We start from the raw sequence: 14120 nt of genomic DNA, 5'->3' as shown, positions 1-14120 counted from the left end.
TTTTTTGAAGGAATGAAAAAAGACTCCTAAAAGGATTAAATCTCCTTAATATGTCTTATCATTTTCTTAGAAGACAAGTTTTGCACATCTATAAATTAAGGATCTCTGCTTCTCACAAGTGCACAAAAAAAAATATCCACGATGTAGTCATTAAAGTTTTGTTTAGGGGGAGATGTTATAGTTTTTCTTCTTTATATTAGTTTTATCATATGTAGATCAATTGACCAAACCATTATAAACTATTATACTTAGTTTAGTATATTTTTCTTTTATCGTCTGATTTATCGTCCATCAAGTTTTGTATTGTTAGTTTCCGCATACACCATGTTATTTCGATCCCAACAAGTGGTATCAGAGCCAATGGTTCAGAGTCAACCGTTGAATGAGGTTGAAGACAGATTCAATGCGTGTTTAGATCAAGACGATAATGAAGATTTATTCAAAAAAAAAGTTTGAATATGATGCTACATGTGGAGATAAATTTACAATCACAATTGTATTCAAAACGCTGCTGCTGCATCTTTATTGGAATAAAAACTCTTTCTAACCCATATTTTGGCCGCTTTTAACCAATGCCGGTTTTAAGTCATGCCTACTTGCAACGCATGAGTTCCATTGCCAGTTTTAACCCACGCTTCTTTTTAATGCATGAGCTTCTTTTACCCCATGCTTATTCTTAACACGTGGGCTCCTTTTAACCCATACTTGGGCTTTTTTTAACCAATACCAAGATTTTCAACCTATACCGATTTTTAATCATGGCAAGCAGCAGTAATGAAGATTATGTGCAGAAGGTGAATCAACTTTGTCAAGAAAATTCAGGCCGAGAGGAGATTGTTAGGATTTAGCCCTGAATTTAGGACTCTCTTTCTTGAAAGAATGGAAAAAGACTCCTAAAAGGATTAAATCTCCTTAATATGTCTTATCCTTTTCTTAGAAAACAAGTTTTGCACATCTATAAATTAAGAATCTCTGTTTCTCACAAGTGCACAAAAAAAATATCCACGATGTAGTCATTAAAGTTTTGTTTAGGGGAAGATTTTTCTCTCAATAGTTTTTCTTCTTTATATTAGTTTTATCAAATGTAGATCAATTGACCAAACCATTATAAACTATTATACTTAGTTTAGTATATTTTTCTTTTGTCGTCTGATTTATCGTCCACCAAGTTTTGTATTGTTAGTTTCCGCATGCACCATGTTATTTCGATCACAACATCATGGCTTCAGTATCATGAAAATATCACGGGCTAGCCAGTTTTAGGACTAGTAATTGAAAAATATGCAGCGTTTGTAAAGTCATTGAAAAATAGCCATTGTTTTGCTGAAATACGGAAAGTTACAGCACAATATGCTAGATTATGGAGCTCCTGCTTATAAACTTCCAGCATATTAGGTTGGAACTTCAGCACACGGAAAATTCCGGCATAATATGTGGGATTATAGAACTCTTGCTTATAAAGATTTTATCTTTACATAAAAAAATAGCTAAATTTCGATTATTTTTGAAACTGTGGCTGTTTTTCAATTACCAGTTGTAAATCTAGCTATTTTTGATATTTTCCCTCCAGTATGACATTGAATTGGTTGATATATGTGAACAATAAATATAATATAGAAAAAATGCATAAAGACCCCATTCAACTTGTCCTGAAAAATTATTTACACACCTAAACTTTACGGGTGTCCTAGTACCACCCTATTCTTATTCAAAGTGAAATTAGTACATCCTTCAAAGGTGAGGTGGCAGAGAAACTAATTTCACCTTACTCAAAGCGCGTGGAAGGCTGAGAACATGTAAAAAGCTACTTAAATTTTACATATATTAATTTTCCATTGGTTGTTACATTTAATTACAATTAATTAGTTGTATTTGGTGTAATACTAACCCTTTTTTTTTTATTTTCCTGTTTTTTTTTCTTCTCCTTCCTCTTTCCTTTTCTTCTTTCTCTTTCCTCCATTGTCACAAGAGAGCAGCACCATACAACCATAATCGTAACAGAACAAAAATTAAAGATTGATAGCTCTTTCAACACCTATTTTATCATCTCCTCCACCCTCCAATTGTTCTTCACAACTTGGCCGGAGCAAACAACCAAGGTGAAAACGAAAATCCAACACTTTATTGGATCTTTCTTAGCTTCCTCTTGCTTTGCGGTTGTGCTCTATACATTAACTTTACTTTATATATTTATCTTTTGACCAAGATGGAAGAAGAAAATTGACGAGAAAAACCCAAAAAGAGAGACCATTTTCTTGTCAATATAGTCGACTAGTTTCTCTTGCAAAGGTTCCATCAGAAAAAAAATTTCTGAAAAAGTCACTTCTTTAGTTGTAATTTGGTTGCCCATGGAGATCTGACAAATGTGACTGAAATTTCTTAGGCAAGCTGGAAAAGTTGATAAAAATGTTTGGAATATTTTTAAGGAGAGAAAGAAAGGTCCGGTTGGTGGATGGGGACGATTATTCCAGTCAAAGAAAGAAAAAAAATGAAAAAACCTGCAAAAAATGCCACGTGTCGGCGCGTGTAAACACTGCTTGGGTAGAATTTGATTGTGGCATTTTAGGGGTTAAATAAATTCATCTTGGATAAGGATAGGGTGGTAATAGGACACCCGTAAAGTTTAGGTGTGTAAATGATTTTTCAGCACAAATTGAGTGGGGTCTTTATGTATCTTCTCTATAATATACTGTTAATTCAGTCAAATCATTTTTGAGCTAAGCTGAAGTGAAGAATTTCAACGATGAAAGCGATGTTGCCAACCCTTGCAGAGGTACTTATCTGTAGACTTTATATCCGTATTAAACGTTAAGCAAAGGATCTATAGTGTTTCGAGGACCTAACGGTGATGGGTGGAGGTGCTTTTACCAACTGAGCAAGCTTGCATTACCTTCAACATGTCACACTTCAACTTGCCTTGCATACTAAAAAGTTCATAAATCTAATTCATCATTGATGGCTTACTACGTGTAATGCGCGCGCATGCGGCCAAACCAGTAAACAGAATGAGAAAAAGATGTTGATAATTGAAGAATGCTACTCTACTATGCTTTATATGACTTGCAGTACACTTTTAAAGAAACTCTCTTCAGCAAAAATCAAAAAGATAACGAAATTATAATGAATACAATTTACTTAATGAAAAAAAGAAGTAGAACTAAGAAGCACGCATGTGGAGGGCCACCAAAGAGGCATAAAAACCATCTTTGATGTTGATAAGAGTCTCATGCTTCCCTTTCTCCACTATCACTCCATTTTTTACCACAGCAATTACATCTGCTCCTTTAATGGTTGATAATCTATGAGCTACTACCACAGTTGTACGATTTACCATCACTCGGTCAAGTGCATCCTGAACTAATCTCTCTGATTCTGCATCCAATGCGCTCGTTGCCTCATCCAATAGTAGGATTTTTGGATTTTTCACTATGGCTCTCGCTATTGCTACTCGTTGCTTTTGCCCACCTGACAGCTGAGTTCCTCGCTCTCCCACTGTCGTATCATAACCCTATAATTCATATAGTTTCAAATGTAATTATTATAAGCTCGCCTAACGATGGATAACAAGGAATTATCATCAATGACAATATCAAAGGTAGCAAAGTTGTTGGTTCAAACCAACCTGTTGCAAACCACTGATGAACTTGTGGGCGTTTGCTAATTCTGCTGCTGCTATAATTTCTGCTTCAGTTGCATTTCCTTCCTTTCCATATGCAATATTGGCTCGGATTGTGTCGTTGAATAACACTGGTTCTTGGCTTACAAGTCCCATTTGCTGCCTCAGCCATTTTACTTGGAACTTCTGAATCTCTATTCCGTCCAATGTAACCTGGCCTGAATCAGGATCATAAAACCTTTGCAGTAAAGATACTACGGTTGACTTTCCACATCCGCTCTCCCCAACCAAAGCAACCGTCTGAAATTTTAACTCATACCAAAATAACAAAGTTAACCAATGAATTACGCAGTAGGGCTAATATATGTAAGACGAAATCCAACTATAAATTTACCTTTCCACTGCGAATGGTCAAGCAAAGGTCTCTAAAAATTTGAATATCTGGCCTCGTTGGATACTTAAAGCTTACGTGCTGCAGCTCAATATCTCCTTTCACAGTGTCCAGTGTCATACCAGAATCATCACTTGGATCTATTTTGGATTTCCTGTCTAGAATAGCAAATATGGAAGCAGCAGCGTCCTTGGCCTTGCTTGAATCTGGTGCCAATGAGCTTGACTGGGAAATACCTATAGCTGCCATCGTTAGAGCAAAGAAAACCTGCCATGTTGCAGATATTCCAATTTAGCCTCATAACAACCACTTTAACTAAAATACTGAAAAAGAGAAAAACGTAACGGGTGTATTCATTATTGAACATACACGGAAAACGTCTGAAAAAGTGATTTTTCCATCCTGAACAAGATGAGCTCCCGCGTAAAAACTGGTTGCATATACAAGAAACAGCAAAGCAAATGATACACCAAACCCTATCCCGCTAATTAAACCTTGCTTTATTCCAGCCTTCAATGGGCCTTCACACTTTCTTCTGTATATTTCCATCACCTTCTCTTCTGCACAAAATGACGCAACAGTTCTTATACCTCCAACAGCATCATTTGCAACTTGACTTGCTTCCTCATACATCATCTGTGAAAAGTAAGATCAGTAACATTATCACCGAAAGAATTTGGCAATGGTAGCAGATAATAATCAATTAACCATATGAGAGATTAAAAGCTTTCTATCTTGGCTAATTTATTGATTTACCTGATGTTTGAGAACAATTTTCAAGTTTAAAACTTGATTGTCCTTGTCTTTAATACTACAAGCAACTTAGTTCACTATAAGTAAGCTTTGTAACAAGGATATAGACAAACCTTTGCATCTGCACTGAATCCTTTCATGAACTTGATTTGAACATACCCATTTAAACCAATTAGAGGTATCATAGCAAGGATGATAAGTGCCAACTGCCAACTTGCTTCAAAAGCAATAGCTAAACCTGCAATTGCTGTCGCAGAATCTTGGACCATTTGAGCAAGTGAATCTCCTACTAATGCACGCACTTTGGCTGCATCAGCAGAAAGCCTAGCACCAATCATTCCAGAGGAGTGCTCAGATTCATCAAACCACCCTACCTCCATGCGGACCACCTTCTCAAAGCACATTGATCTAATTCTTCTTATCAACTTACAACCAGCTATACTAAAAAGGTATGTCCTTGCAGGAAATGCAATTAAAGTTACAACTCCAAGAACAACAAACATGAGAGCCCAAAACTTTGAGTCCTTCCTTAGTTGATGTGGTGGCTCATAAAATGTTTTGACCACGCTAGAGAATAAGATGCCGAAAATTGGAAGTAAAGTACCATTAATAATTGCAGCCACAGCTCCAATGATGATCACGGGTAACTCAGGCTTGTTGAGATAGGCTAAGCGACGAATGGGGACCTTTAACGGCTTTCCAGATACTTCCTGGATACCAGTTTCTGTGTCTGCATTAGCTGTTTCAGGTACACTAAGTCCAGTAGGTAAACCATATGAGATGGAGAGCGAATGGCGGCTGCTATTTCCTATGCCAGATGAACTACGACTGACAGATCGTAAGAGTGACATTCTTTGACTTGACTGTCCACCAGATCCCATAGATTTATCTAATCTGTCCCTCTCGTTTAAGCCTGATTGTTCTGTTTCTTTGTTCACCTCTTGCAAGCGTATAAGCTGAGAGTACGCTCCCTCGGGATCCTTGAGTAGTTCGTGATGTGTGCCTGAACAGTCCAGAGCAATGACATTAAAGAGAATGCTTGAGTCTTTCTTTTAAGAACTATTTGTGATGGAAAAGAAACTCTCAGTGGAGGAATCCCTTAAAGATTCCCTAGGAAAGACTTACAGATGAAGAAAACAAGCAAAAGGTTCATAAGAGTGTCTAGTGACAAAACAGCAAAAATAATAGTAATGACAAAGTTCTTGGTTGGACATGTCTGAAATCAGACGTCATGAATTTGTCACTTAAACATGCTAACCAGACTACTATAACAATCTGGATTAGTATACATCGTTGAACAGAATAACAGTGAAAGCAATGTTGATGATGGACTGGAGGTCAGAGAATAGCATATCTAACTAAGGGACATGGTTCAGTACCTTTTTCAACAACTTTTCCCCGATGAATGACTGCAATCATGTCAGCATTCCTTATTGTGCTCAATCGATGTGCAACTATGATGGTTGTTCTGTTGATCATAATTCTATCCAATGCTTCTTGTACAACTCTCTCAGATTCTGCGTCTAGTGCACTTGTTGCTTCATCTAACAGTAATATCCGTGGATCTTTTAATATTGCTCTTGCAATGGCAATTCTTTGCTTTTGCCCACCAGAAAGTTGAGTTCCATGTTCTCCAACCATGGTGTCTAGACCCTGAAAACAGAAGTTTTCGTGTAAATGGTAAACAATGCTACACGTCAAAAATTTATAAACAATCAAGAGCTTTAGTAACAACAACAATCAGGAACTTAGTTTGGCTCCTGATAAGCTCAGATGATGACAAAGAAAGCTGAAAGAATCAGCAAAGACTTTAGAAACATGACCAGACTAAGTTCCACAAAAAACCTGTGGTAGTTTATCTATGAACTTTGCGGCATTTGCTAACTCAACCGCAGCCTTAATTTCTTCAGCAGTAGCATCGTGCTTTCCATACGCAATATTTTCCTTAATGCTTGCCATGAAAAGCACAGGTTCTTGGCTCACAAGACCAATCTTTCCCCTGATCCACTTAAGCTGGAAGTCTTTGAGATTAATTCCATCAATCAGAACTTGACCAGCTTGAGGATCATAGAATCTTTCTATCAGACTTATGACTGTTGACTTCCCACTTCCACTTTGCCCAACCAAAGCTGCAGTTGTGCCACTTGGTACGAATAGTGAGAATCCACTGAATATTTGCTCATCAGGTCTGGCTGGGTAACTGAAGGACACGTCATTCAATTCAATATCACCACGGATGTCGTCCAATATCTTTCCGTTGGTATCATAAGCATCTATCTCCGGCTTTCTCTTTATGGTTTCAAACATCTTGAAAGCGGCAGCTTGACCTGCAGCAAATGCGCTCATACAGGGAGATGCCTGGCCCAGGGACCTGTCATAGAAATATTTAATCATATCGCATGAATTAAAGCTTTGAAAATCCAGTAAAAGAAAGTCATCTTCAATTACATGATGGATTGTGTATGTAGAATTTAAGGAATTTAGTAGTTCTAAGGAAGACTCACATGGAAGCAGTTAACACAGCAATAATTACATTGAGAACTTGACCGCCAGTATATCCTTTTTCCAAGATAAGCCTTGCGCCAAACCAGATAGCCAAAGCGTAACTGCAGTATATAATAGAAAAAAGTGACCCAAGACCTAATCCAGTTGCCAGCCCTTCATTTGCACCTGAGTGGTAAGCTTTAATTAGGGACTTGTTATAGTTAGCCACAGCTTGCTTCTCTCCCGTAAATGATGCAACCTGAGGAGGAAATAAGACACATGTCATACTTCTACTAGTGATTTTCTGAGAAGAAAGTCAAAGAAAGATTGATTTGCTCGCATACAAATCTCATCAGAGCATGAGGATGGGCATTCCCAATAATTTAGACGTATGACATACCGTTCTAATGGAGCCAATTGTCTGTTCAACCACCGTTGCAGCCCTGGCATAAGCATCTTGTCCACGGGATGCCATCTTAGATAGGACAAGGGACATCACTCCACCAGATATGACAAGTAGAGGAATGACTGATAACATGACAAGTGTGAGAAGCCAGCCTTTGGCAAATGAGATAACAAAGCCCCCTATAAATGTTGATATCAGCTGTACAAATTTCCCTACCTGCCGAAGTTAAGGAAACAACATCAAGTATAGAAAGAGAAATTCTATTCTCACAAAGGATTTTTTTTTTATGCAGAATGTGAACTACATGGAAGGGCTTAGTAGAGTTGCTTTTCAGCATGAGTACCTTCTCGCCCATTGCATCTTGTATAAGAACAGTGTCACCGGACATCCTCCCAACCACCTCTCCCGTATTTGTTTCCTTATCATAGAAAGCAATATCTTGTTGCAAAATAGTTTTCAGATAGAGACTCCTTATTCGAGCAGCCTGTCTTTCACCGGAGATCATCCAAAAAGCGACCTCTGAACAAAAGTCATTAATTTAAACCTCAATCATAATAGTTCAACATTGCCTATGCTTAGTATGGCAGAACCAAGAAATGTCATCAGAATGAGAACTTACGAAGAAATGCAGCTGCCCCACATCCCAATGCTAAGTAGACAAATTTCAGTGAGACCTACATGAAATTAGACAGATTTCACTTTCAGAAGCGCTACTACTCAGTTTATAAGAAAATCAAATGACGAGCCATGAAGAGGAGCCTTGGCGTAACTGGTAAAGTTGCTGCTATATGACCGAGAGGTCACGGCTTCGAGCCGTGGAAACAGCCTATTGCAGAAATGCAGGGTAAGGCCGCATACAATAGACCCTTGTGTCCGGCCCTTCCCCGGACCCCGCGCATAGCGGGAGCTTAGTGCACCGCCCTTTTTTTTAATCAAATGAGGAGCTATACTAGAGAAAAAAGGAGTGATACTATTTGGAAAAATTTCAAGAAATCATACGGTTAAAAGGGAAAGTCTCTTCTTACCCTGGAAACTACCCTAAGCACATCTTTGTTATTCTGGTTTTGTCCGAATGAGTCAGTCAACTCTCCAAAAAGAATTGTCATAATAGGCATGGACAATCCGTTCCCAATAGCGGCAATTGTACCAATGATCATCAAAACTTTATCAGTAGAATCAGCAAAGGAGAAGAGCTTGTAAAAGGGAACTGTATTAGTGCTCTCGGATTGTTTGGTCTTGTCAGAGTCCTGCTGGCCTGCATTGGTATCTGCCACAGTTTGCGATGCGCGGTTTCCTGATGATGAAGAGGCTCCATTAAGTCCTGTATTTCCATCCAAACCGTTCCCTTCAGCCATAGCCGGAACTCAGACCTGAAAAGAGTAGCATTGTACTAGGGTAAGCAAAATAGAAATACAGAAGGGAACAAAGCAACAAACAGAGTAATGAATAATAATCTAAAGAGGCTGATATTTGAATCAATGAATTTGAGAAGGAATCATAACTACCATTCCGATCCACTAACCCAGTAATTAGTCTCAGATTAATTCAGCTTGAAAGCATAGAGAATCAACTCTCCCCTCCCCAATTATTCATAAGAAGGTAGAGAAGTCAAAAGTTGGTAAAAGAGAAGAAAGCCATCCCATATTTGGTTGGTGCATGTGATATACAATAATGTATCAATCAGAAAAAAAATATTAGATCAAAGACAGAACCGAGAAAGCCCCCCGCTGCAGTGCGGTGCACAAGGCATCCTGGGTCAGGCACCCAAGGATGTGATTTAAACAACATGTCCTAATGCAAAACATAACTCGAACCCGTGATCCATGGGGACTTATTATATGATGCTTAAGCTGGTTTTGGAAGATTACCTGATCTGAGTTTCTTCTCTTTCTCTGTGAGAGACTGACAGTCAATGGTTGAGGTTGGGACTTGGGACTTATAGTATTAGTATTTGTCAAACTTGGTTGTCTTGTTTGGGGTTCCTGCTTTTTCGGGCAGTGCACTTTAAGGGGGTAAAGTAAGTTGAGTTTGAGTTTCCTTATGGGAAATGATTTCTTTGTGGAGACAAATCCGCTGTCAGGAACTAGAAAAGGGTGTCAGCTTGACACGATTTGAATTTGTATTTCCTTTTCTGCCGTTCAATTTCCCTTTTAACCTACCAAAAAAGGTAGCATTGCCCATATGAATAATATTGAAGCACAAGGGGTGGACTAAGACCTTTTTTTTTACTCCCTCCGTTTCAGTTTATGTGAACTTGTTTGACTCGACACGCAGTTTAAGAAAAAATGAAGACTTTTGAAATTTGTGGTCCTAAACAAGTCAAAAAGGGGCCCAGAGTATTTGTGTGGTTATAAAAGTTTCTCATTAAGAGTAGAATTGTAAGTTTAAGCTGAATTGTTTCCAAATTTAAAATGGGGTCATTCTTTTTAAAACTGACCAAAAAGAAAATAGCGAAACGGAGGGAGTAATACATACGTAGCAGTTGCTTTTTTTTATTTATTTCGGATGTACGTAATTGCTTAGATAAGCATTTCGGTTGGTATTTTATTTCGCTGTACGTAATTGCTTAGATAAGCATTTCGGCTGGAGTGGGGAAGAAGGAATGAACATTCGTATATGGAACTTAGATAGCAAGTAAACTAATGTGTTACTCCCTCCGTTCCAGTTTATGTTAATCTATTTCTTTTTTGGTCCGTTCCAAGAAAAATGATCCCTTTCTAAATTTGGTATCAAGTTAGCTTAAACATACAATTCTACCCTTAATGAAAAGCTTTTGTAACCACACAAATACTCTGGGCTGCTTTTTGACTTGTTTAGGACCACAAATTCCAAATATCTTCATTTTTTCTTACGCTCTGTGCCCAATCAAATAGGTTCACATAAATTAGAGCGGAAAAAGTATCTGTTATGTATGTATTATTGCCAGGAAATTGCCAATTCACACAGTGTGACAGCGCATCCGCAATAAAAGGAATTCGTGATCAACTGATTACCATACCGCTACTGTGTGCCAACGACTCCTCTTTAACTCCATTATTATTATCTTTCGCCGATTTGTCTCTATGCTAAATCTTCCATTTTTAACTCAACTAGCAGTCGTACCCGCGCGACGCGCGGTTAATATTAAAAAAATATTTGTCACTTTGTTAATTTTTCGATATTACATTTGGAATTATCACAATTATTTGATTATCCTATTCTATATAGAATAGATATTGTCTAAATTTTAATAAATAAAATCTCCATTAAATTAAAGGGACTTATATAGTCATCAAATAATTTTTTCGTTATGTATTTTTATTTATTATATTATCCAATATTTTAGTATAATTATATTGTTAATAGAAATTATGACACTTGTCATTATAACATTTCTTTGCGCGTTGCCTAGGTTATGAATTATGTATTATATTATAGTGCTTCAGTGAGGTATAATATATGTATATATAGGTTGTATTAGTATTATATATATATATATATATTATATATATGATGAGGTTGCCTGATAGAATTTCTTTGACTTCTCCTATTGTATAGTATATTCTTTTGTATATATTATAGAGTTATATTCGTATTGAGTTATAGGGTATATTGAATTATACTTGGGTGCTTAGATATAGTAACTAGATTTTTTTGTTTTTATTTCAAACATTATTTAAGAACTCCAATTTGAAACTTACTCCTCAATTTGAATTGGTAAGCGCATTTTTGTTTCTTAAATTTCTGTTTTTTTTTTTAAAACTCCAACTTAACTACTTCCAATTAATAATGGTTGGTGGTTTTCTTCTCTTTTTCGTTTTTTTTTTGAGTGAGGTGGTATAATTTTTTTGTTGCTTTTTTGTATATCTATCGGTCAGTTCCTAATGTGATAAATTACATTCTATTGAGGAACGAACTCGGTCTGTATGTGAATTGAGGCATTGACTCCGTGAGAAAGGCATAGGTTCGTTGACTGTCTTGTGTAGAGTTGAGGTCTGTAGGGAGAGTGATGAGATATTGTCATTGCGGGACATAATCGATGTAAGAGTCCGAGCTTTTGAGGCTAGGGTTGTTGCAGCTTCTAGGTCTCGTTGGAGGTGGTGGTCGATGTGTTTTCTGGGTGTAATGTCGTTTAGGGTATTAATGGTCGAGTTGAATTGACCTCTGTGAGGGGAGAGTGGTATTTGATTTGCTCGGCGGACGAGCAATATGATTTAAGTGTTGGGCGAGGGGTGTTTGATAATTGTTTTGAGGGTTCTTACTGATCGATGTGGTTCATATGTTTTTGGCGATTGTGTCTGTTTATGGGGCTCCGCTGTTATGAGTTGATGTTTGTCAGAGGTCTAATGAGGGGTGAGAGAATGGAAAAATGGGATCTCTAATTGTTTTATATGTTACACTCTCGTTGCATGATTGAGTGGAGGGTATAGGTGATGGCTTAAAGTTGGTGAGTTTTGGCGGAGCTATCTTGGAAGCCAAGAAGGAGCCTTCTGGAGGCTCTTGGATGTACGCGGCGGGTGGGGATCGACTAGACAAATGAAAGTCAAGAAATAAAGGCCTGGACTAGCATTGCGGCTCCACTAGCGCGATCGCGCTAGTCCAGATGGTCTGAGGCTCAGAAATCCGCTTAGGAAACTAGCGCGAGAGCCTTTTGGTTTGGCAGCTATGTTGGCGCGCCGTTCAGTTTTCCGTGAATGAGAAAAGTTTATGAGGGGTAAAATTGGACTAGTCTGGGGGTAAGTTCATCGTGTGTTAACCTATATGAAGTCCAAGCTCGCCCGAAGGATTCAAGTATTTGGTGAGGTTTTCAATAGTTGAGTACAAAGTAAAAAGAGAAGTGCAACAGGACGGCTAGTAGGAGAGATTCCGAACATCAATTCTCTGTGGCGTTTTCTTCCTTATTGTTTTGGCTGAATTGATATGAAATTGAATATATTGGAGGATTGAGAACAGTCTCACATGGAGTGGCTAAAACCCTAGGTTTGTTCTGGGGTCATGGTGTCTATAATAGAGTGAGTGATATTGTGGTGCGTTCAAGTTTTTATATTTAACGAAGTTGATTTTATCATATTGGGTTGTTTATTTAATTCTGTTCTCAATTATTTTGCTGAGTAGCTAACAGTGAAATACTATCTACAAATCTATAATTGAACTCGAAAGTGGGAACTCTAGATTGCATATAGAATTAAATAGAGCAAGTTCTTGAACCTGGGCATCGGGGAACGGATTCGCAATTAGGGTAGACATATACCTAATTGCCTTGCTTGGTTGAGATACAGGAGTTATAAATGCATACTTGTTAATCTTAATTCCATAGACATATAGGCATTAAGTTAACTTGAATAGGCGAGTAAGGACTCGACAGATTCTTATGAGCAATATTAACCCTGTCAATCAACAATCCCGACAAATCAATTAGTTATTTTAAGCCAAGAACGCAACACGATTGTTAGCTAGCCCGTGACCCCGGAATATTCTCCCCTACTGATTGTTATTCGAAACTGTTAGTTTTTTGGTTGATTATTCTATTTATTTCATTAATTGATATTTTTAGGTAGTAAATTAGAGACGACTATATTTTGTGAAAAATCTCTTGGATCGATAAGTTAATTGAGTTTGAATCAGTCAATAGTTAATCACAAGTCTTCGTGGGAACGATACTCTACTCACTACTTTATTACTTGACGATCACGTGCACTTGCGTGAGTGTTTTGGTCGCAGCAAGTTTTTGGCGCCGTTTTCGGGGACTTAGAAATTAGCTACTTGACTGAGTTAAGCTTTTATTAGTTATTTTTTCAAGCTTTAATTTTCAGTTTACCTTGTTTGTGTTAACACAGGCTCTTCTCTTGAATGCGGAGGAGTAGAAGCGCAAACAATCTCCTTCCTCTTGATCCTGAAATTGAATGAACACTTCACAGAGTGAGGAGGGAAGTAGACGCTAGAACCAGAATTGAAAGAGAGTTGGACATAGTAGTTCAACCACAGCCAATAGAGATGGCAGGGAATGAGGAGCGCGCGGTGATTGAAGTCGCAAGGCCCAGTCTTGCTAATATGACTCAGGCTATTGTGAAGCCTGATATCACAGGGCACTTTGAACTCAAACAATACATGGTGCAGCTGATCCAGTCCACAGGGCAATATGTGAGTCTATCTCATGAAGACCCGCAGAGGCACATTCAGAATTTCTTGGAAATTACGGACACTTACAATTATCCGAACATTTCCAAGGACTATGTCAGGCTGACACTTTTCCCCTTTTCACTGCTTGGGGAAGCTAAGGAATGGTTGCAGAAGGAGCCCGCAAACTCAATCTGCACTTGGGATGATCTAGCAAGGAAATTCTTAATCAAGTTTTTCCCCACTAAGAAGACAAAATCATTGAGGAGTTAGATACTTGGGTTTGAACAACGGGATGGCGAAACACTTTGTCAAGCATGGGAAAGATACAAGAAGCTACTCAGAGATTGTCCACATCATTGTCAGACTGATGA

The 14120-nt window shown here is 38.0% G+C and overlaps 1 protein-coding gene across 3 annotated transcripts; it reads right to left on the bottom strand.

Moving 5' to 3' along the window:
• On the bottom strand, positions 3004-9810 carry LOC109215535 (ABC transporter B family member 11-like). Of its 3 annotated transcripts, none has more exons than XM_019379617.1 (13): positions 9519-9810; positions 8676-9020; positions 8270-8324; positions 7994-8169; positions 7645-7866; positions 7265-7503; positions 6606-7131; positions 6140-6413; positions 4874-5763; positions 4377-4643; positions 4011-4274; positions 3623-3916; positions 3004-3508 (listed from the first exon to the last, which is right to left on the bottom strand). In XM_019379617.1, exons 2-13 carry the CDS (start codon positions 9003-9005, stop codon positions 3158-3160), a joined length of 3888 nt encoding a protein of 1295 aa, XP_019235162.1. In that variant the 5' UTR covers positions 9006-9020; positions 9519-9810; the 3' UTR covers positions 3004-3157. The 3 variants fall into 3 exon arrangements, with proteins under 3 accessions (XP_019235162.1, XP_019235170.1, XP_019235177.1); XM_019379625.1 differs by lacking the exon at positions 9519-9810 and adding an exon at positions 9156-9439; XM_019379632.1 differs by lacking the exon at positions 9519-9810 and adding an exon at positions 9173-9439.

This window comes from Nicotiana attenuata, chromosome 2 (genome assembly GCF_001879085.1).
Source record: "Nicotiana attenuata strain UT chromosome 2, NIATTr2, whole genome shotgun sequence".
NCBI classification, from domain to species: domain Eukaryota; kingdom Viridiplantae; phylum Streptophyta; class Magnoliopsida; order Solanales; family Solanaceae; genus Nicotiana; species Nicotiana attenuata.
Note: the sequence above shows the minus strand (reverse complement) of the source record. Positions and strands in the feature narration are given on the sequence as shown.

What these genes read in the sequence shown, in the direction of transcription:
- LOC109215535 (XM_019379617.1), bottom strand. Translation starts at nt 9,005, where the DNA reads ATGGCTGAAGGGAACGGTTTGGATGGAAATACAGGACTTAATGGAGCC. An exon ending in GGGAAAAGTTGTTGAAAAAG is followed by an intron (nt 5,764 to 6,139) that starts GTACTGAACCAT and finishes TGGACTGTTCAG; the next exon opens with GCACACATCACGAACTACTC. An exon ending in TCATCAGTGGTTTGCAACAG is followed by an intron (nt 3,509 to 3,622) that starts GTTGGTTTGAAC and finishes TATGAATTATAG; the next exon opens with GGTTATGATACGACAGTGGG.